This window comes from Colossoma macropomum, unplaced genomic scaffold, assembly GCF_904425465.1.
Source record: "Colossoma macropomum unplaced genomic scaffold, Colossoma_macropomum, whole genome shotgun sequence".
Taxonomy (NCBI): Eukaryota; Metazoa; Chordata; class Actinopteri; order Characiformes; family Serrasalmidae; genus Colossoma; species Colossoma macropomum.
In genome coordinates, this window is record NW_023494804.1 from 15,873,119 (window position 1) to 15,897,275 (window position 24,157).

Sequence of the window (24,157 nt, forward strand, 5' to 3'; positions counted from 1 at the left end):
TCTAGCTAATTCATTCATCCAGCATGTCAAGTAACTTATTCCTACCAGTCAGGGATCTTATGTAAAGTATGCTAAATTTATGCAATGTGAAACTGTTAAAGGAAAAAAAATAGCTGCCATTTTTGAAGCTTTTGTTGAATTATTGCTCTCCGTTTTATGAGGGCACCTAAAACCATTTGAATTGTTAATACATAAATGATGTGTTTACTTTTTGAATGGACAATAAACATTGTGCCTCATTGTTTTCTACCAATAAAAAAAGAAAATGTGTCTTTTCGTGGTGTATTATTTAGGTGTTAATGCCTCAAATATTAGATGTCAAATTTATCAAACCTTATGCTTAAAAGTTTTAATCAGTTTAGAGAACAAATTTTTAACCAAACAATGGAAAATGGATTAATTTGGTTGTGAATACAAGTATAAAACTGTATGTAAACCAAAAATATTCAAATGTCACTGTAAGACAGAGGTGTCCAAATTTTTTTCAAAGAGGGCCAGACTGTATGTTAAAATACCCAAGGGCCAAAATATTATTCCCAAAAGTTTTCAAAATGTTAGCGGATAGAATTAGAGCTTTCTGTGAGCTACTGTCTTTCCTATCACTGTATATAAGATGCACACGTCTTCTCTTATTGTCCCTTATTCTCTTATTGATCAGAGCAGTTTGGATCAGTCAGCACTTATGACAAATAATTACATTGTTTAAGAGGAACAATAAATAGTGTAATGTATTATATTCTTATTCAAGCATTTACATGTTAAAAACAGAATTTGGTAGACAAACTGAAAAAAACAGTGGCGTCTCTGGCCCCACCTGATGTCGCTGTGGAGCAGTTCACAACACTATCAATAATTCAGTATAACAACTAATATGAAACTTTTTTTCTTTTATATTTATTTCCTTTGTAACTATCATTGTTGCGGGTTTATTACATATAACAGTGATACATTCCAAATATCTTCCAGTACCTGTTGTGTAAATGCCAGTATTTCTCCTATCAGTCTTCGTTTGGTGAGTGTGGGGCCGTCAGTGCCCGTCAGCGCCTGTCTGACCAAGTGAGCAGTTAAAAAACACTCTGGGCATGCTCAACACGCTTTTAATAACCAGCTGTGGAGCCCAATCATGTTGGCCCCAAGCTGAGAGCAGCCAATAAAAAAATAATAAATTTACATATGTCCAAACGTTTAGTAACGTCATTTACAGTGTGGGCGTTGCTACGCAGCTAGCTATAATAGTTCCTCATCAGTTGGGATAGCCACTCATATTAGTAATGTAATATAATGAGTCAAGTTGAAAACATAATACAAGTTCAATTTGGTACCAGCCATTAGAGCAGAAATTAGAGATCAAACGTTTGGGACACACCAGCCAGAGGATTTCAACATCATTCAGTCTAGAAAGGACAAAACTGATCCTTCAATCCAGAGAGGTTCAAGATAAAAACATGGCTAACTGCGAGTTTAGCTGAAAACAATCTTGTGATTTAATTGATGGAGTGCGTTTGTGTTTGGATCAGGTTTGTGTTTAGTTTCATTGACGAGTCGCTGCTGCCCCTACAGTTTATTGTGCCCCACCAGGCTTTCTGTGGTAGAGACACCGCTGTTCTTTACATGTCAAATAAATGCAGCAACCACATTTAGACATAACTGTATTAAATGAAAAGAGCAGAATAAACAGCAAAAATAGCCAAGTTTTTGTTTGACCTTAAAGGATTAATATTTACTGAACTACTGATTTGCTCTGTTGGTGCTGTGTTGTGTTGAATATTTACTGTAATGTCTATTGATACTGAAATCATTAGTCCTTTGAAATATGAGGCACTCACATTTTCTGTGGCTCTCGATGGAAAAAGTATTTGAATGTGCATCTTGCCCAAATCCCCAGTTCTCAGAGTTACTTAGAACTTCCTGGCTGCAGTTTGGACTAAATGTGGTCAGTGAATGAAGCTATAGGTCTAGTCAGAGAAGAAAGGCTCTTAAACTTTAGCGAACTTCGTTACCTTCATTACACTGTAATTTTACAGCACTGCTGCCACCATCAGGTCAAAGGAAGAACTTCACCATACTGGCTGGCAGGTCACTTATAACACACCCTTAAACAGAAGCTGGGGGCCAATTCAAATGTGTCCGCAGGCTGCATTTGGCCCTGGGGCCAGATATTGGACAATCCTGCTGCAAGATGTTCATCCCACCTATAACTACACAGAATCTTGTCACTTTAGACCCACCAGAACAAGTAGTGTTAGATGTTCAAGATGCAGCAATTACAAGAATCAAATTAAAAAAAAAAACAAAAAAAACTGTTTAATTAGATAAATTACTAACAGGACAAAACACAATGTATTAACAAAAACATGGTTTGACAGTATAAGAACCAGCACATTTCCATCTGCATTTTTAACTGTAAACAAATTGGATCGTATGAAAACGTATATACAAAGCAAGCTTTAGAACCCAAATAAACACACAGCAATATAAAACCTCAATCACAATCTAACGTCTAACCGATTTCTACATTTAGTACAGCTGCTCAGCTGTCGCACCACGCCTCGCTGTAATTACTGCTGTTTATGTACAAAAAGAGACTTACAAAGCAAAACTGGGAGTGAGCACATTTAAAATGTGTCAAATATTTCACTTCAGCAACATTCAGCTCTGGAAAAAACACAAACTTCAAAAAGGAGGCATTAAAAATCTGCGTCAGAAGTTACACCCTGTAGTTTTAGTGAAGAGCAACATTATTAAAAGCAAATGAGGAGGAGAAAATTCAGTCTATGTAGATCTGCTTAATCAATCGAGTAACAACCTGGATGGCTAAAAAACACAAGTTATGCTACATTTTGCTCACAGGTACTAAAAGAAAATGTAAAAAATATTCCAACAAGCAAGGAGATGTGTTTTATAGTGGTGGCATGTGTTTTCAGTAAAGTAAAGGCTGCTTTTTAGCCTCACTTACAGAGGCGTGAATTTTGTGAAAACTAATCCGTGCAATTTCAGACTGAATGAGAAGGATTTACACAAATTTTAGTGAGATGTTTCTCAAAGTTTAGGGCAAGAATTAATTTTCAAAATGACAGTTTGGAATTTATTTGAAGTTTTCCCAACTTACGCCACAAACAGTCGATCAGCTAAGACATGTTTGGTGTCTGAAGTTTGCTTCTTGAGTCTCAGCACTATGATGCTAATGTAGCTAACAGGTAGTGGAAGCTTATGGTTACCAATTAGCATGGTGCTAACTGCATACCTGAATCATCACTCTCTCGCCTCAGACTGAGTGGAGGTGTTCAGTGTCTCTAATAGACTTGATTATGTGGTTTCTGACACTGTATGACTCACTGTTATCTACAAACATGGACTAAAGGTACTTTCCGTACATGATAAAACCAAACGTGTCTGGGCTGACTGACTGCATTTGGGGGGTTGGGGGGTGGGGCTCACAGATTTTTTTTATTAGAGGTGTGAAGATGAATAAAAATAGCAGGAACACTAAACAGTATAGAGCTGCAGGACAGGATTAAACAAAATAAAAGTGCACTAACTCTCAGTAAAACAGGTGTTGGGCAAATACAGGTTTTGCAATGACTCCTGTTGTTCTGTGGTGGGTGTACGAACTCCTGGTCAGTAGCGTTTTCCTCTGGATCCTCCCCTCAAACCCAGCGCTCTGGTCACCATCCTCCTGGCCACTGCTGTGTCCGTCCGCGGCCTCTCCTTCACCGGCTGAATGAACTCTGGATGGAAAAACGTGGGTAGAATTATCATATACACCAGCAGTAGGGTATAAAAATGCACCAATTTGAAGGTGGTGATTGAACTGCATTCACATTAAAATCACTGATAGTACAAAAAACATAAATATATAATACATAAAACATTCAGCTACATAACATTCTTGGGCCATTTTCAAATGTACAAAACCAAAATAAGCCTAGTGTATTGGTTTATTGTCTATTCTTCTACTGTGTGAACAGTTCCTCCAGTTACATTTGTGCATTCTGAATCATACCAAAATAAAAGTCATGGTGATGCTAATCCAAACAGTAATAATTAATATCTGTAATTGGATTGTGTAATGTGAAGCTAATTCATTAGCATTAAGTGTAATTATAAAGTTATCATTTATTTATTCACTCTTTTATTAATGTTTTGTGCAATGTGAAACAAAATAATTAGCAATAGTCAAAACACACGCCACACAAGCAAGGAGACTTGTTCTATAGTGTAGGCATGTGTTTTCAGTAAGGTTAAGGCTGCTTTTTAGCTTTACTGAGGCATGAATTTTGTGTAATTAGTACAATTTCAGACTGAAAGAGGAAGATCCATGCTAGCTAATTTTCGTGAGATATTACTTTCCAAAGTGACAGTTTGGTAAATTTATGTATTTGCATAGTTTTTTCCAAATTATAATATAAACTTATATAAACAATAGCCATAATTGGCTTAAAGGAGCCGTTATAAATTGTGTAATATTAAACTGCATGTGCTAAGCAAGCTAGCATACAGGTTTATAATCTGAATAAACACATACAGTACTGTGAATATAGGTCTTTGCCAGTAAAATCACCATATGCAAATATGCAAATACAGTAAAAATGATATCTTATTTTGAAAAAAAAAAGAATAGTTGATGTCTTGTAAGCTAGTCTGAAGAACAAAGTCTGGTTCCAGATTTTTCCTGGATGCCTCCAGCCATCACGTAGATTAATTAAATTCCATCAGCAGCATAAAATTTAAGTTTATGAAGTATCGATTATAAAGCAGGTGTTGGATGATGCCTACAAGTAACACAAGACTTCCTCGAGGAGAGGGGCAGGAAACGGTTAAACAAATGAAGTGATTTACATAACATGACTACTTACTGTATTAATGTTACTTGTATTTGTTCTAGTATTAGTATCTTTTCTGTGCAAAAGTCTAATTTGGCCTGAAACTGTTGCACAGTACTGCATGTGTGCAGCACACACCTGCTCGTCTCATTGCTTTGCCCTTCGCCTTCTTACTACCCTCCGACAGTGTCCTGGTCTTCAGCAGTGGATGTCTGATGGACAGGGCCTGCATCGCTGAGCACAAAAGCAACAACAACTGTTAAATAAAAATTAATAAATAAAAATCCTGCAAAAACTGGTTCTGCAGTTTTCTGAGGGATTGCAAGTGAATTATGTATTAATGCACCAAGTTATTTGAAACGTTGAATGATGAGAAGCAACAATTTGGTTGATTTTTTTTGGACGTCCTATATTTACTTTTACTTGACCATTCAAATGTATTTGGACACCCCTCCTAATTGCTGTGTTCAGGTGTTTAAGCCACACCCATTGCTAACTGGTGTATAAAATCAAGCACATAGCTATGCAGTCTCCCTAGACAAACACTGGCAGTAGAATGGGTCGTACTCAAGAGCTCAGTGACTAAACATGGCACCGTCATAGAATGCCATCTCTGCCACAAGTCAGTTCTTGAAATTTCTGCCCTGCTAGATCTGCCCCGGCCAACTGTAAGTGCTATTACTGTGAAATGGAAACATGTAGGAGCAACAACAGCTTCACCACAAAGCCCAAAGTGTGGGACCATCCATATCTCCATATAAATGCCTATGGATTTGGAATGGGGCGTCCAAAAAAGATCATATAAGTGTGACAGTCAGGTGTCCACACACACTAATATGACCAAAAGTACTGACATGGTGTTGATGTGTTAGTATGTGTTGTGCTGGTGCGAGTGGATCAGACACAGCAGTGCTGCTGGAGTACATACAGTTTTTGTTTCATCTGCATATTGCATGCAAACAGCCACATAGTGATCTGACAGCACTAAACTACACCTGAAAGAGGTTGTGTGAAGTTACCGTTGGTGGATTTTGTCATACTTCATTTTTAATCATACCTGCTGATGCACTTGAAAAAACACCAAGAGCATGTGTGTTATCCACCCACTTTATCTTCATACCACCTTCACTGTAAGCAAAAAAATATAGAATAAGTACCAGTTGAAAAAAATACAGCAGGTTGTGCACCAAATCCACACGAACTCAATTTTAAAGAGGAATTCCACAGATTTTTAAAAAATTCTGTAGATGAAGATGAAGAAACAGAGTTGTTCCGAGTGGTTTGGTGTGAAACGCTCTGTTCTAGAGAAACTTGCCAAGTCAGAATTGTCCACAGTGGTGGTGATGGGAACCAGACATCCACCTCTAAAAGCTCCCTCACAGAAAGTTATTGCATGAAATTGTTATGAATTCAGTGCCTGATGTCTGAGACACTGTTTTACAATAGATTTGAGAACTTAAAATCCATTCACAGTGGAGGGATACATGCAGAGTGTTGTGAGGCAAAATAGTCCCCAAAGAAAACTTATTATATCAGATTTTCCACTATTTTACAATCACCAACATTCCATCTAAACTCAGAAGACACGTGTAGGTTCACTGGTGGTTTTGGATAGTAAATAAAATGTCTATATTTATGTTGTAGTCATGGCGACCCCTGGTTCCTATCACCACCACTGTAAACAGATCTGAACCATTTCACACCAAACCACTCTGAGTCACCCTGTTTACATCTCACACACTGAATTTCAGAAATTTTGAAAAATCAGTGGAATTCTTTAAGATCCAAAGTTCCTCCCCAAAAAATCCACTTTACCAGATTCATATGAACATGCTGGAATTACCTGTAGTCCGCAAATGCGTCCAGTAAGTCGTCTGTTTTGAAAATGGCTGGAAAGTCGTAGATTTCGATGACGTGGGCAAACTCTTCTTGGTTAATCCACACGTTCTCGAAGCTGGAGTAATCATTCTGGGCATTCTCAATCACCACCTCTCCTTCCTTCAGATGGGCTGTAATCTTAGTAAATAGAAAACAGACAAAAATAAGGCACACAAAACAATGACACAATTCCCCAAACAAAAAGGAAACAAACATAATTAAAAACATCATACCACCGTCAACAGGGCCCTGCAACATGAACATGATCTCTTAATGGAAACTTCTGCGACTCAGCTGAAAGCATTTGGCTCGTAGCGCTGTTATTCGGTTTATGATTTCGGATCATAAACAACTCTTGGTCCGATCAGCGCAAGCTTCTGACCAAGCATGGCGTCAAGTATGAGAAAAACATCTCTTCAGTGGAGGAATCAAATGATTCTCCATGTACAAGAAGAATGTAAAGCAGTTGTTACTCCAATAAATGCCAACACAGTGATGTGTTGTTTTTAATTGTCTATATTCCACTACCGTGTAAATATTTAATCCAATTATAACTGTGTATTCAGTACATTTTTATCGAATCCTGTTGACATTTGAGATGTAATGATGAATCTTTAATCATTTCTAAATTATTGGATCTGTGAGAGGTCAGAGATTTAGACTTCAGCTGAGATGAGTTCTTGTGGTTCTTTTGTCAATCTTAATTTCAATACTGGTCTGAATTATGCTCTGTACCTCGGAGTAGAAGTCTTCGCTTTCCTCTTTGTTCTGCGGCTGGCAGGGTGATTCGGTGGGTGTGATATTACTGCAGTCCTCCTCTGCCTGGTCCTCCAGGGTCATTGCCATGAAATAGGAGACAGTCTGGTCCCAGGCTGGAGGCCAGGGGTAGGGCCCTGACCCCGAAACCTGCATAAACACGTCCTGCTCGCCCACCGATTCGTCAGTGCTGTAAAACGCTGGCTCTGGATTGACTGCAGGGGGGTCTGCAGTGTCGGAGCTGGACTCCTCGGAGGCGCTGAGGCAGCAGCTGGAGGAGCTTCTGCTGGGCTCATCAGAACCTGAGCTTTCACATGCCTTCTGCCTCAAAGCCCGAGGGACGTAGATGGCTTTATCTGGCCTTTTAGTCCCTCTGCTGCGAATGGATCTGTGTCCGGCTGGTTGGCTGCTTGATGTTCCCTCCATTCCTCTGTCCCTCCCGCACGGCTGCTCATATAAACTACCGTCTGTGTCACTGCTGTCCTCCCTGGGTGGTAACCTTGCAGAACAGACAGAAGTAAACACATTCATTTTAAAGCCAAACAATAAAATCTGTTGTGTTTGCTTGACACGCCGTATTATCCCCTTCCAATAACCTAATAACTTCTTCACTCCTAAAGTGAAAGTTTGGCAAAAAATTAAACGGCTCATATCATGGAAAACTGAATTTCCCTCAGTTTGATGTAGTATGGAAACAATCGTGAAGTTTCAGAACATACCATTCACTACCCAGTCCCTAACTTCGCTATGAAAACAAGAAGCTCTGACAGATCTTTAAATTTATCCAGACATCCACCTTTAAAAGCTCCCCCACAGAAAGTTATTGAAAAGATGGTTAAGAACACAGTGCCTGTTGTCTGAGACATTATATTACGATAGGTTTAGTCATGGTGAAGGGATACATGCAGAGCAAGGCAAAATATGTATTTTTCCAGATTTTCTACAATTTTACAATCAGAAGTCAGAAGTCACAACTTCAAAGACGTGTAGGTTCACTGGTGGTTTTGGATAGTAATACAATGTCTATATTTGTGTTGTAGACATGGTGACCCCTGGTTCCTATCACCACCACTGATAAGAAATCTGAATCTCTACAAATCAACCATTCCACACCAAACTACTCTGAATTAAATTTTGAGAAGTCAGGGGAATCCTCCTTCAAGCTAATGACTTTTGAAGAAGTTAATTATCTGGAGCAGGTGTGGACGACTGTAATTGGAACTAGACTCTGCAGGAAGGCAGATCTTCAGGATTAGGGTTGGTGACCACTGGACTACATTATGGATGCTACTGTGTTTAGCTATGCAACATTTCTCTCATTTTATAGGTAACAGATTGCAGTTTGAGGCAAGTGTGGTGATTTAGGCATGCAGTTTGCATGACACTAATTGGTTGGGTATAAGTTTCTATTACTTAATAGCTACACTTAACATTGTAGCTCCAGTGCAAAACTAAAAAAGGCAACCTTCAGAAACCAAACATGACTGATCAAATACATTTGAGAGGAAAATGTATAAATTTGGCCAAATCATCTCTTTAAAAAGCTAGAATAACTTTCCGACTGTTTAAAGTTGCTTGCTATACCTTTACCTTAGGTGGGAGTAGCAGATGGCTACCCTGCGGCTCCAGGTTTCCCCAACAGAAAAAGTGCTCAGGTTCGGGTGGTTCTCGGCCGTCTTGTGGATCAGAAAGCGAAGTCGGCTTGGGAGGGGTGGGAAGAGTAGGACGCTTGAATGGAAAACACAGGCAAATACATTCAAATACATTATATATCCAAACGTTTGCAGGCAGCAGCATTTCTTCTGACAGTCCCTGACTGGCTGGATCAGAAGTATTAGTGTTAAGTAAGGGGTGGGGATGCTTACTGGATATAGGTTGGAACTAAACTCTGCAGGAAGATAGCTCTCCAGGACCAGGACTGGAGAAATTGTGTGTGGCTGCTCCAGAAGAACAGTAGGATATGGACCCTTTAAATTTATCCACCTCCTATTCTATTAGTCAGTGCTTTTCTATGGAACTGTGTCAGCAATAAGTGACCTTAAAGTAGCTGAACTAATTACGTACTTTTGGGCATACAGTGTACTGATCTGATAATTATAGTGGCCTAAATCGGCCACATTTGACACATCCCAACTCAGACACCAGCCTCGTCAACGTTGTACCTTTTCTGATCATCTCTCTGCTGAAAGGCGTCCAGCTCCTCAAGGACTTTATGAACAAACTGATTTTCCTGCTTGGGGAGGTAGCAGCCATCGTAGCAGGGATCCGCCAGGGTGATGAGATGATGAGCTAGAGGCACAAATGTAACATAAATACAATAACAAAATAAGTAAATAAAAGCTGAGTGCAATAATACATCAACAATCCACATTTAAGAGAGGCAAGATGAAACTTATATCTGCACCTTTAAAAATATGGTTCCTCAAGGGTTTAGTAAAGACACTGGTTCTATGCAGAACCATGAACACTAAAAGAACTATTTGCATGCTTAAAGGGTTCTTTGCATTGTAAAATTGTTCTTCAGATTGATGAGGAATGTGTTGAATATGGTTCTAAATAGAACTTGTTTTTGAAAATAGTTATATATATAACATCAAAAGGGGTTCTTCTATAGTATTCAGCTTGACAGGGTAACAACTGCAGAACCCTTTTTATTTGCCTTATTGAACCATATACAGCACGTTCTCCATCTGCAAATGCACTGTCTAGTTTGTTAAAAGCTGTTGTTGTCCGCGTATTAAATTATTATTTTCAGGATTATCGGTGTCTGTCAGACATAAGTTAACAAAAGAACAAAGTTTCTGCTACGAGGCTGAATTTGGCTTCCTTTTTCCCCACAACTTCTTATTCGTTGTCCGTTCCACCTTAAATGCTGCAGCACTTACATCGTAGCGCGTCAGCGGCGCCAGTGTAACTGCTGTAGTATTTAAGGTGGAACGGACAATTCGACAAAGAAGCCAACTCCAGCTCCGTGTTTCTGCTTCTAATAAGCTTAAACTAAGCTAACAGGTCAGGAATTAAATCAGCACAGCTGTGACATGTAACCTAAAACAACAACAGGCAAATGTAGACAACACAGCAGAGATAAATGACAATTAAATAAAGTATTTCAGAAACATCAGTCACCACAACGTTTAGCTAGCAGAGCTAACTTAGCTTAGCATGCCAATCTGATTTCAAGGAAAACGCCCCCCACAATTTTGCAGTTTTGTAACAATTCTTGGAGTGACATCGTCCCCATACCTCAAACAGAGAGCGCCAAAAACACGTAGCACCTAAAACTGGATTCAAATTGATAGAACCAACTAAAAAACACTCGCTATTCACTTTATTTCAAGCAGCATTTAATTCTAACGTAAACGCTAAGGGTGAGCAGTGACAGTGATTATAGCGGAGCCCAGCGGTTGGAGGTGGAAGCGCAACCAAGTTCAGATCACTGCTTTACACGTACAACGTACGGAAGGCCATTCCCATCAGTCAGTCAGTCAACCTATCAATCAGTCTATAAATCAATCAATCAATTCTTCAGTGAATTGGTATGGCACTATTTTGAGATACTAAGTCGTTATTTTGAAATTATATTATTTTGAAATACTAAGTCGTTATTTTGAAATAATATTATTTTGAGATTTTCTCATTGAGATACTTTTTTGAGTTGCTTTCTCATTGTTTTCAGAATTTTTGAGATGCTTTCTCATTATTAAATAAATTCTTATTTATATGTAAATGTTTATTTATTACCTGTCCAGGCTGTATCCTGCCTTCCACCCAATGACAGCTGGGATAGGCTCCAGCACCCCACCACAACCCAGAAGGATAAGCGGTTTAGATGATGTGTGTGTGTGTATTTATTTTTATTTTCATCTCAAAATGACAAATTTCTCAGAATAATGAGAATGTTCCTAAAAATAATGAGAAAGCACCTCAAAATAATGAGAGTACCTCAAAACAATGGCATAGCAGTTCACTTAATAATTAAAAAAAATGCTGGATTTTTTTTTAATTTAAAGTAGTGGGAATGGGCTTCCATAAAACAATGAGAGGCAACAGAAGAAAATTAGCAATAATAAAATAAAAGACATAGAGAGGCTCTGGGAATCTATAGGATTACTAATAAATCAAGCCTTATAGATGCCCTGTGTGTCTTTTATAGTAATACAAACAGTAGTCTCATCAATGCCTGGGATACGGCTACTAATTTCCTTACATCTCAGTATTTTTCGATTTTTTTAAATAAGCACAACACAACAAGCTGAAGGAAAAGTTAATTTATTACGATACATATTTTTAAATAAATGTGTTCAGAGATTTTCAAGAAAAGACAGCAATGGTTTATTTTAATACAACAGAAAATACAAACGACACTCTCCAAATCCAATAAGATGCAACTCTGTGTGGAACTGTTGCCTTAAAAGTTTTCATGGTCAGTACTGATGCAATTAGGGCACAATAAGATAAGGGGACAGCAGATTAATCAGTCATTCTTACAGCTCCACGACACCCAACGTTAGGTCTGCACACAGGCCAAGTGCATCCGGATGAAGACTTTGAAGTGAGAGTCACTATTTATAGTGTAACCGAGTCTGAGACAACTCAATCTGCCCTGTAGTGTTTTAACTGAGCACAGGGGATGATGTCACATACTGAAAACGGTCACATGATCTGAGGAAAGTCACCGTGGAATGGATTGATCATCACTGATCAGCTTTTATGGTATTAAAATGCACATTATATCAAAATCCTTAACACACTTCAATATTCAACTGAAACGTCATCATCAGAATGTCAATTTTGCCGAATACGGTGCCGACAACAATCCGAGACCGAGATTTTCACTACGTGGACACCGAACACTGCGGCCATGTGGTGAATCAACACTGTACACTTTACCTACGGCTCATTCAAAGACAAGTATATACAGAAAACAAAGAGGTCAAAGGCTTCAAAAGAAAGAAACAATTTCAAAAAGGAGCAATATAAAATACATGGCACAATATAATAGCTTTTAAAATGATCTCGATTAAGTAAGACAGTATACATACAAAACCTGACGGCTTATAAATGAACAAGCACTGCTTCAGACAAGAACGCGTTATACCTGTGAGAAAAACAAATGAAAGAATAGAGGAAGAATCTGTAGAAACAAAGAAGAAGCGTCTACGTTCAGATGCAGACAGGCAGGACGATGAGGGCACGATAAAGGGACCCGGTTCTCAATCCAGCAGGCCAGTGATTAATGTGTCCGATACATTCTTCTGAAAGGAAACGCAAATGTTATTAGATTACATACAGTTCAAACACTCACGGCCACTTTATCAGAAACACCTTGTAGCTCCGCCTTGCTGGTGTGCAGTTACAGACTGTACTTCATCAGCTCATGTACACCTTCACCAATAGTCAGTCATACCTGGACAACAGCGGTCATGTGGTCAGAAAATGACCAATGAGGTAGAAGGGGGCTGATAAACTGTGCAGTTATATAGTGGATTTATAAGTGAGTGGAAGCACAAGATGGGTGTTTCTAATAAAGCGGCCACTTAGTCGAAGTACAAAGCGGGCATTTCTAATAAAGTAGTCAGTTAGTGGAAGTACAAGATAGGTGTTTCTAATAAAGTGGCCAATTAGTAGAAGATGGGTGTTTCTAATAAAGTGGCCAGTGAGTGAAAGTACAAGACGGTGTTTCTAATAAAGCGGCCAGTTAGTCGAAGTACAAGATGGGTGGTACATAAGGTAGGTGTTTCTAACAAAGTGGCCAGTGACTTCTGATCTCTGGGTCAATGTTTACCTTTGGTATGTTTTATCTTGATCCAATGCTTCTGTCCTCAAAAATGGTTATCTCCACCTTAAGAAGACTGGGTTAAAGGAAACTCCTTATAAGACTATCACTTCCTCTATTAGAGGGTAGTATCGATATGAAACACACACGTCCACTGTCTGTCCGTTCATGGATATCAAATGTAAAATAATTTACTTTAAATCTTACATAATACTTATCAAACTCAGGATACTGTTAATTTTGTACTCAACTGTAAAGGAATGGACTGATATGGAATTTCTGGGCCAACAGAAGTAACTGATAACCCCTTGTTTTGACCAAAGCAGATACCAATAGCTAATAATTTTACTTTCTTTTACATTTATTTATAGTTCACACTATAATTCATCTATGAAGTTCAAGTTTAAAACATTGGAGATGATGGCTTCTAAAGATCTCTAGGCTACAAAGAAAAAGTTTAAATATAAATATCCCCTCACGGTACCTCAGCTGAACATTTGTTTCAAACTGCACTTCTGATCTCCTGTGTTGAAACTGAATAAATCTTCCACACCATTCATATATAAATCGGCCGGATCGCTCCATGTGGTCAAAAATGGGGTAGTAAGTTACTGGTTGCAATTATCAATATTAAATTAAATGGGAAAATTACAATCTCCCATTTATCTGCGAATAACATTTATATATCAGACACTCCTACAAATATACTCTTGAGGAAGCCTCATCCATTTTTTTAAGGCCTTCCCAAATCCACCTTTCAATCATTTCCAAGAACACTGCGTCAACCTGCGCTGTTCTGCTCAGATAGCCGTTCTGAATTTGAAAGGGGACTCTGTCTGTCAGAAAAGGATACCACTCGAAGGCCTCTCTCGATGGGGTCGGTGAGAAGGAGACCTAGAGGAGCGTACACCTTCTCATTTTGCTCCTGGATGTACTTGGCAATCTTTTTCAGCACCTAATTGATGAAGACATGAAAAAAACAACAGTGGTCGGTTAAAGGGAATGCAATCACAGTAAAGTCAAAGCTTTCCACACAGGCTTCCTCATTTCAGTCTGAAGCAATCATCCACCAATTATCTGCAGCTGTAATAATACCAGGATATCTCACTGGGATCAAAAGTCCAAGGAAGTCTGCCATTATTATTCCACCAGGTTTTTATCAGGCATAACATATCTGCACCTTAAGGAAGTTACACAGTTAGTTAAAGATATTTATAAGGAATTTTTAAAGAGGCCAACAAACAGAATAAATTGCAAGCTGCTATGGTATTTTTATTGTACTATATAGTGCTGGGACACGGTATTAGATGACATTCAAGTTCTCATTAATAAAGTTAATGAGCCCAAGCTTCGGTTGTGCTGCTTAAAAGAATGTATTACAAACCTGGCAGAGCTGGTTTAGCTCTTAAACTTGCATCCAAGAGAATTTAAGTGTTGTAAATGTTAACCAGACACAAACTACATTTCCTGAATGGAAATTTCCTGTTTATTTAAAACAATCTGAATATCAAAAATTGCAAGCGTGTGTTATATCATACATATAGCTATACTGTGATATTGACATACCTTGTCATTACGTTATAGTTTTGTTTGGGTATTTTTTAGCCATATATTTGATAGACAGTAAGCATTATACAACACTGACATTATGCTAACCAAACAGTGGTGTCCATTTTGCACGTAAAAGGGTAATTCCACCAATTTTTTACATTTTTGCATAATTCAGTCATTGCGATCTAAACAAATTAATTCAGAATGGTTTAACGTTAAATGGTTTGTTGCAGAGAAAATTACAGACTCAGATTTCTTTACAGTGGTGGTGATAGGAACCAGGGGTCACCATGACTACAACACAAATACAGACATTTTATTTACTATCCAAAACCACCAGTGAACCTACACGAGTCTGAGTTTAATATGGAATGTTGATGATGGGAAAATAGTGGAAAATCTACAACCCCAATTCCAAAAAGGTTTGGACACTGTAAAATAAATGTAAATAAAAACAGAATGCAATGATTTGCAAATCTCATAGACCCATATTTTATTCATAATAGAACACACAACACATCAGATGTTGAAAGTGAGACATTTTACCATTGCATAAAAATAACTCATTTAGAACTTGATGGCAGCAACGCATCTCAAAAAAAGTTGGGACAGGGAGGGGCAACAAAAGGCTGGAAAAGTAAGTGGTACTAATAATAACCACAACAACTGGAGGAGCAATTCGCAACTAACTCACATGACTGGGTATAAAAAGAGCATTTTAGAGAGGCAGAGTTTCTAAGAGGCAAACATGAGCTCACCCAACTGCGAAAAACTGCATCTAAAAATAGTGGAACAATTTCAGAAAAATGTTCCTCAACGCAAAATTGCAAATACTTTGGATATCCCACCATCTGCAGTATCATCAAAAGATTTAGAGAAATCTATTTATGGAGAAATCCCTGTTAACCAGACACAAACCAGGGACAAGGACGATGGTCTATATTGGATGTTTGTGATCTTTGGGCCCTCAGGCAGCACTGCATTGAAAACAGGTATGATTCTGTGCTGGAAATCACTGCATGTGCTCAGGAACACTTCCAGAAATCAATGTCTGTGAACACAGTTCACCAATCCACAAAAGTTAAAGCTGTATCATGCAAAGAAGAAACCATATGTCAACATGATCCAGAAACACCACCATCTTCTCTGGGCCCAAGCTCATTAAAGTTTGAAAAAAAATTTGAAATGCTTTTTGGAATTAATGGGCACTGCATCCTCCAGACTAAAGACCACCCAGCTTGTTATTAGCACACAGTTTAAAAGCCAGCATCCATGATGGTATGGGGGAGCATTAGTGCACATGGCAGGAGTGTCTTGCACATCTGTAAAGGCACCATTAATGCTGAACGAAATATACAGATTTTGGCAAAATATGCTGCCATCCAGACAGCTAAACCACATACTGCATCCATCACAACAGCATGGCTTTGCAGAAGAAGGGTCCGGGTGCCGGGTTTAGGCCAAAACATGGTAAAACAATGTCTCAGACATCAAGCAGTGTATTCACGTGTTACAGTGAGGCGTAAAGGTGTGATACCAGTGATAAAACCCCTGTAAAGCACAGACTCTTGTGGCTTTTTATTTCATTAAAAAAAACAACAAAATTATGCAGTGGAATGGTGTCACTGATAATATACTTGTTATCTATCAATACTTTTGAAATTCAAACTCAATATCACAGTGTGGCACCAACACCTGCACAGACACTGGCCTTTTTTTTCCCCCATCACACGGTCAAATCTGTTCAGAAATTGAGCGCACGCACATTTCACCAACAGTTTCGTTATTCATCATCAATTTCATCTGTACGATCAAACTTGCATCTGATAAAAGTCCATGTAGGTCAATCAACTATCAACATCATCTACAGTACCAATAATAAGAATGAAAATTTTAGCACTATAAAGTTTGGTCAGTAAGGGGAGCAGCGCACTCACTGCTCCACCTCAGACTCTGCCTACAAGCCCAGCCATTGGCTCACAAGTCACTGAATGCTGTACTAATAGTGGCGAACCATCTGCATGAATTAGTGTGTGCTTCATGTAAATGATATGTAAATAAGGTGCTGGTAGGCTGGTGCTTGATTTCATGCACTGAAGCAGACTGCACTCACATCTTCACTCATTTCTAGATCACAAGAAAGTTTCATCAATCAGACACAGATGTGGTTATATCTGCACTCTTTTTTTTCCCCACACAACTGATAAATAAGGGTCAATTTAGCATCCCACACTAATAGGACAGTATAACAGATACAAGCTTACTTTTTCATAGTGAGTCTCCATGCAAAGAAAGATGGTATAAGCAGTGAGGCAAGCCAGGCAGCCCTCCAAATACGACTTGCCCCCCAGCTTCTCCGCCTCAGCATACAGGTTATTCAGTGTCTGTATCGTCTCCTCAAACTGCTGCTTTTCAATCTGTAATAATAAAACAAATACAACATATTTTAAAGCGGGCCATATTATGCTGCTAATTGTATTTTTGGGCTTTACTACAATAGATTTACAGCTTCAATCTTCCAAACACACATTATTTTCCTCCTGTTCATCTCTACTGACCCTCTATCTGAAACGCTCTATTAGAGCCCCTGTGTCTTTAAGCCACGCCTCCCCATGAGCCCAGCGTGCTGTGATTGGTCAGCTCGCCCACTCTTTTCTGAGAAAAGTGGTTTCTGTGGGAGAGAGTTTCTCCCTTTGGGGTGAACTTTGAGACTTTGCAGAACGTTTACATGCACAAAAAGCTACAACACACTAAAGGAAAGAGGGAAAACTGGAAAAGAATAATAGGTCACCTTTAAAACTCTTTTTAAATAGAAAACATATTCAAGATAAGTGATTCAACATGTAAAATCTGTATCTGACAGCTTTTTTGGAGATATTGCTCAACCAGGTCAGAGAAGAAGAAGAAAATCTTGAAGAAAAAAAAAAAAATCACAATTTTATTTCAGTGTCTTCTCCTTTATTAAACACAACAAATCTAGGTCAAAATGTACCATTTCTGATCGGTGGCTTTGCTAAAATAAAGCGTACGAATGATCTCACCCTGGCCTCCAGCTCAGTTGGAAACTTGGTCTGGAACTTGCAAATGGTGCCAGAAGTGTAGTCCCGCTGGACGAACACCTTGGAGGCAATGGCTGCTTGCTGCCGCAGGTCCTGCAGGCTGTGCGTCTGTTTAAGAGCATCAGTCATGGATTAAAACTCATAATACATTCAAATATTAGCTGTTTTTAATGCAGATATCTTCTGACAGTTCTGTAAACGTTCCACCAGTATTCCATAAATTACAAGAACCTAAATGAGCTCCTGAATAAGACAAACTTTAGGTTCTTCAAAAGTCCTTCAGCAAAGAAAATGGTTTTATATAGAACGATGAACACTCAAAGAACCCTTTGCATGATTAAAGCGTTCTTTGCATGGTGAAATGGTTCTTCAGATTGATGGAGGATGTGTTGTATATGGATCTATATAGAACCTTTTTGAAAAGGGTTCCAAAAAGGATTTTATTATTGTTACAGGCTTGACATTGTAACAATAGCAGAACTCTTTTGGGTTCTATATAGAAGCATATACAACACATTTTCCATCACTCTGAAGAATCATTTCATGATCCAAAGAACTTTAATCATGCAAAGGGTTCTTTAAATGTTCATAAAACTATTTCCTTTACTCAGAAACCCTTGAAGAACCATCTTTTTTAAGAGTGCAGGATTAACACATTAAGTCTGTAAAGTAACCACTGTGGTTGCATTTAAATAAGTTTTAGAATCAGAATCACTTTATTTCACCAAGTATGTTACACTTAAAGAAATTAGTCTTGGTGAGTCACATAGTGAACAGACCAGACAAGCACACAGACTGTTAACAGATATTTCTCTAAAGAACAAATAAAATAAAAACAGAATAAAGAACAACAAAGAGTAATAATTGGAGGTTTATGAAAGTTATTCAGTGATAACAGGGAACTAATTCTGTATAAGTGAATTTAAAGAAAATATTTGGGTTGATGTGTGTTACATGTTGTCAGCTTATATGTGAGTAACAGCACTGCTGACCACTGTTTTACTCAAATTAAATCACCTCATCCCAAACTACAAGACATTAAACATCTGTAAACCTAAATGTGAATGTTTTCTAGAAGAAATCCATTTCTGTGTAGTACAGGCCCGTCGCTTAAATAACTCCACCAATATTTATGCAAAATTCAATGGTTGAGATGTAAACAATGTCATTCAGACAGATACAATACAAATATAGCCTGTATTATTAAATAAAATGCCTACATTTGCGTTGTAGTCATGGGGACCCCTGGTACCCATCACCACCACTGTAAAGAAATCTGAACTGTTTCACACCAAACCACTCTGAATCACTCTGTTTACATCTCACACACTGAATTATGTACACACACACACACACAAAAAAGTTCCACTTTAAGCCACGGCTGCAAAAAGAGAGAGCTGTTTTACTTTTAACTGGAGAACAGGGTTTGGTTCTTGTGTTCATCCAGACAGAAGCAGAACACACAGCTGTTTGCGTCATACGTGTTCATAGAGATTAATTGTTTCTCACACAATATATAGTACTGTTTCAATAAGAAAGAAAAAATATGTTGGCATTAATGAAGAATGAAAATTCACCAATCAGCCAGAAGAATGAAAATACACCAATCAGCCAGAACAATAAGTCCACCTCCTTGTTTCTGTACTCACTGACTATCTGATTAGCTCCACTGTCCATATAGAAGCACTTTGCAGTTCTACAGTTACAGACTGTAGTCCATCTGTTTCTCTGAATACTTTGTTACCCTGTTCTTCAATGATCAGGACCCCCACAGAGCAGGCATTATTTGGGCGGTGGGTCATTCTCAGCCCTGCAGTGACACTGAGGTGGTGGTGGCGTGTTAGTGTGTGTTGCGCTGGTGCGAGTGGATCAGACACTGAGTTTTTAAACATCTCAGAGTCGCTGCTGAACTGAGAACCAAGAACATCCAGCCAACAGCGTCATGTGTTGTGACCACTGATGAAGGACTAAAGGATGATCAACACAAACTGTGCAGCAGCATCTCTGACTTTACATCTACAAGGTGGACCAACAAGGTAGGAGTGTCTAATAGAGTGGACAGTGAGTGGGCACAGTGTTTAAAAATCCAGAACAGGATAACAAAGTATGCAAAGAAACAGATGGACTACAGTCTGTAACTGCAGAACTACTAAAGTGCTCCTACATGGTCAATGAGGCTGATAAAATGGACAATGAGTGTAAATACAAGGTGCTGGTTTTCATGTTACAGCTGATCGGTGTACACAGGAAATGCCTTAAGAGGTTTTATTTCACAGCAGCACTCTTTAGTTTAGGCCTACATGTTTACAAAGCTTGTAGAAAAAAAGTTAAATAGATTAGAGACTTTAATCAACTCTAAAAATCTTAAACGGAACCTCACTAGACTGTGTTAAACAACCAGCCAATCATAAAACACTTATAAGATGACTTTTAAACGAGGCTTAAGTTGGTTTCCGATTTGAATTTTCTCGTTCCACCTTAAATGGCGCTGCAATCACATTCTGTTGCGTTCTGAATGTAGCTAACGTTAACTGCTGCTCCATTTAAGGTGGAACGAGAAAATTCGAACAAAAAGCTAGTAGCTAAGAAGCTGACATCTGCTTCATCACTTTTAACAGACCATCAAAAACGAGAACAGTATAAATAACCATCTAAATAAGCCGCAGTGTTTGATATTTTAATATAAACGTGCTGCTGTATTAAAAATCACAACGTTGTTATGCTAACACAGTTAGCCTGCAAGCTAACGGCAGAGCGACTGTTTGCTACCGAATATAAGACTAAATCCGTTGTGAATTCGGACACTGTCCGCACTCACGGGTGGTTCTAAACATCTACTGCTGTTTTTAACGCTGATAACACAGAACATCTCATTTAACTTGACATTATTTATCTTCACAAACCTCCGCCATGGCCGCTGCTCCGTTTCCGCCCCGATCCTCTGTCCCGCCTGTTAAAGGGTCCGGGAGAACCTGGATGCTTTCCTTCTTGTTGTCTAAGTTCCACCCTTCACACCCAATTAGAGGGCTGGGTTCCACTCGGTCAAGTCAATCTACGCTTAGGGAGATCGTATTAGTGTTGTAGAACGCTTAGGTAGTGCGTACTAGAGTGCTAGAACGTTTAGGTAGTGCATACTTGAGATTTAGAACACGTAGGTAACGCATACTTCAGTTGAAGAATACTTTGTTTGAACGTATTCGTGTTCTAGGATGCTTAGCTAGATAGGTCGTGTTCTAAAACGCTTAGGTACCGTGTACTTAAGAGCTAGAACGTTAAGGTAGTACATACTTGTGTTCTAGAACGCTTAGGCAGTGCGTAATAGAGTGCTAGAACGTTTAGGTTAAATGTATTTGTGTTCTAGAATGCTTAGGTAGATCATATTTGTGTTCTAGAACGCTTAGGTAGGTAGAATTTGTGTTTTAGAACACTGAAGTAGATCATGTTAGTGTTATAGAATGCTTGGGTAGTGCATACTTGAGTTGTAGAACGCTTAAAACGTTTAAAAACGCCATCAGCACAGCTGTGTCTGATCCACTCGCACCAGTGCAACACACACTAACACACCACCCAAATAATACCTGCTCTGTGGGTCCTGTGAGGGTCCTGACCATTGAAGAACAGGGTAACAAAGTATGCAGAGAATTAGATGGACTACAGTCTGTAACTGAGTATACATTTACATATATGCACACACACACATTTAAAAAAAAGATTGGCTAAAATATGAGAAATAAACATTGAATCTGAAGAAAATTATTTCAAACTAGTGAAATTATCTGCCCATCTAGCAAGATATTTTTATTTGACAGAAAGTCTTAAAATAAGTTCCAGTCTAGAAATAAGTAGCTTTAAAAAGAGTTCAAAGGTCTAAAATAAGTAGAAAATGTTGCTTTTTAGATCAAACATCTTGAGATCAGACTCACTACAGCTCAGTAATAAGTCAAATACACTGAATATTAGTGAATAATTCTTAATTAGTTTTTTTCTTTCTTAATTTAAGCAGACTGAGAAAATGAAGGCAATGAAGAGGAAAATAAATCAGACATTTAGTGTAAATGACTAAACACTAGTGGAGGAAGAATCTGCTGTTACTGAAGCAAGTCTGATGTTGAAACAGGTCTAAACTATCACAACCAGCACTGAGAGAGAGGGAGGGAGAGAGAGAGGGAAAGACAGACAGAGAGAGAGAGAAAAGGAGAGAGAAAGAAAGGAGTGAGAGAGAGAGAGAGAGAGAGAGAGAGAGACATTGGACCACTGATGAACATAAAGGGTTCTACTATTTGAACATCAGAGAGAAGAATATTCCCAAATGAAATAAAACTAAACCCAGTAACAGAGAGTGAAGAACCTCAGCAGAGGAACCTGAAAAGAAACTGGACAGGATTTTTAAATGAAGCAGCTGAACTCGAGTTTGTGCCACTGAAGCTTTAAACAGGTTGTTTTTAGTGAGAGAGAGAACGGAAAAAACTAGTACTCTAATGCAGCTCATTTTAGCAGAGATCAATTAAATTAAAGATCATTAATCTTATATTTTCAGATCTAAGATTTAAAATCTTGGCACAGAAGAGGTGCAGTGCAGTATTTACCACTGTGGTGCAGATTTACACACTGCAAAAAGTGAAATCAAATCTATCTACATATATCTAATATTTCTCATGTTGAGAGTGTTGTGAGCTTATTAAAGATTAAAGAACTCATTTCTAGATGTTTTAACTCCCATGTGTCAAACACAATGTGCCCGCGGGTCAAGTCAGGCCCGTGATACAGTCCTAGGCGGCCCACAAAATTATTTGAATTTGTTGTTATAATTAGCCCGTTTCACCCTGAGATGCAATACAGTCCCCAGCATGCACTGCAACATAGTATGCGTTCTGACCCCCAACAACAATCTGTGGGCCCGCGGTTACACAAAAAAGGAAAGATGCCTGCTGTCTAGTTAAAGCAAATAGGCAGTTTTTAAAAACTACCTAAAACAATTTATTTTTTATTTAGAATTATTTTTGAATAGGTATTTAATGGCTATTTTGATGTTGCAGTTTTGGCATATTTTGAATAAATAATGGCCTGTTAGGGTCATGGCAAAATGTTACGTAAAATGAAATAAAAACACAGCTGGCCCACAGATTTGCTGAGATTTTTTAATATGGCCCTTTTAGTGGTTGAGTTTGACACCCCTGTTTTAACTTGTTTGAGTAAATGTATCAAGTAACATTAGCTCAGATCATTTAGCTTATTTTAAGAAATTTGCTTGAGATCAACAAATATATTTGCCAATATAGTGAGATCAGTTTACTTGATAAAATGACTTAAAACAGCACAATCTCAACATGAGAAAATGATTAGATTTAAAATCATTTTACTTACCAAGATAAGATTTTACAAAGATTATCCAAAATCAAAACAATAATTTGGCTGATTATCAATTATCAGTTGGTTATAAAGAGGCCTTGTTCAGTGCAGAACAGAAAATCTGCTAAATTTTATGTTGATTTTTCAGCTCACTCTTTCTTCTCATTGAGAACCTCTCTCCCCTTTGCCTCAGATCAGCTCCAGCCAGTCAGATCTCCTCCAGCCACAATGACTCGTCCTTCTCCTGCAGCCAGATGTCCTTAAATGACTGTCAGTAGGCGCTGAGCAGTGAGGGAGAGCAGTCCTGAGGTGAAGCTCCTCTTGTATTACAGCTGTTAGGTAGTATAACTATGATTTAATGGATCTTTTGTTGAGGTGAGATTCAGAGTTGGGATAATTTACAGTTAAACGTTTCCTGCGGGACACGTGCAGGTTACATTTAATGTCTTACAAAAGCTGTAACTCACTGCCTTTTCATGCTGATCCACTCTGATCTTCAGACGCTCTTGGAACCTGGATTATAGATATGAAATGTGCCAGCGCCTCTGTTTAAAATTCGATTTGACTGTGATTGTCTAAAGCCAAATCTGTAAAATATTTTGGACCATGTGTGTAACATGCTACACTTAATGATTCTTCAGAGGTTCCTCAGGTAAGGGAATGGTTCTCTTTGGAACCATGAGTTCTATATAGGACCATTTCCTGCTTAAATAGTTGTTTGCATGGTAAAATGGTTCTTCAGATTGATGGAGAAACTGTTGTATATGGTTCTCAAACTTTTTTAACAGAGTCAGTTGCCACAGACCAGGCAACCTCAGTATCGGCCTTTGCTCGGTTCAGTCTGGCAGCGGCCGCTTCAGAACCAGGACATCCATCTTCACTGCTGTATGGAAGGGAGAGGCCATGAGTTGTTGCTGTAATTTTCTGGATTGTTATCTCGGAATAACAAGTTAATTATCTTGTGA

The 24,157-nt window shown here is 38.5% G+C and overlaps 2 protein-coding genes across 3 annotated transcripts; both read right to left on the reverse strand.

Moving 5' to 3' along the window:
• Window positions 1–877: 877 nt before the first annotated feature.
• On the reverse strand, window positions 878–10,925 carry r3hcc1 (R3H domain and coiled-coil containing 1). Its single transcript, XM_036595640.1, has 8 exons — window positions 10,916–10,925; window positions 9,620–9,746; window positions 9,048–9,185; window positions 7,437–7,956; window positions 6,667–6,839; window positions 5,881–5,951; window positions 4,962–5,057; window positions 878–3,728 (listed from the first exon to the last, which is right to left on the reverse strand). The coding sequence occupies exons 1-8, from the start codon at window positions 10,923–10,925 to the stop codon at window positions 3,619–3,621; spliced, it is 1,245 nt and encodes a 414-aa protein (XP_036451533.1). The 3' UTR covers window positions 878–3,618.
• Window positions 10,926–11,710: 785 nt separating this feature from the next.
• On the reverse strand, window positions 11,711–20,861 carry golga7 (golgin A7). Of its 2 annotated transcripts, none has more exons than XM_036595175.1 (6): window positions 20,747–20,861; window positions 17,826–17,951; window positions 17,049–17,201; window positions 14,087–14,188; window positions 13,243–13,299; window positions 11,711–12,709 (listed from the first exon to the last, which is right to left on the reverse strand). In XM_036595175.1, the coding sequence occupies exons 1-5, from the start codon at window positions 20,753–20,755 to the stop codon at window positions 13,255–13,257; spliced, it is 435 nt and encodes a 144-aa protein (XP_036451068.1). In that variant the 5' UTR covers window positions 20,756–20,861; the 3' UTR covers window positions 11,711–12,709; window positions 13,243–13,254. The 2 variants fall into 2 exon arrangements, with proteins under 2 accessions (XP_036451068.1, XP_036451067.1); XM_036595174.1 differs by having other exon boundaries at window positions 11,711–12,712.
• Window positions 20,862–24,157: the final 3,296 nt, after the last annotated feature.

Excerpts from the sequence above, each read along its gene's own strand:
- r3hcc1 (XM_036595640.1), bottom strand. Across the intron at positions 9,186-9,619 it reads CAGAGAGATGATCAGAAAAG|CGTCCTACTCTTCCCACCCC; the intron begins GTACAACGTTGA and ends TTTCCATTCAAG. Across the intron at positions 6,840-7,436 it reads GCGAAGACTTCTACTCCGAG|ATTACAGCCCATCTGAAGGA; the intron begins GTACAGAGCATA and ends CTATTTACTAAG.
- golga7 (XM_036595175.1), bottom strand. Across the intron at positions 17,202-17,825 it reads CAACTGAGCTGGAGGCCAGG|ATTGAAAAGCAGCAGTTTGA; the intron begins GTGAGATCATTC and ends TTATTATTACAG. Across the intron at positions 13,300-14,086 it reads TCGAGAGAGGCCTTCGAGTG|GTGGAGATAACCATTTTTGA; the intron begins GTATCCTTTTCT and ends AGTCTTCTTAAG.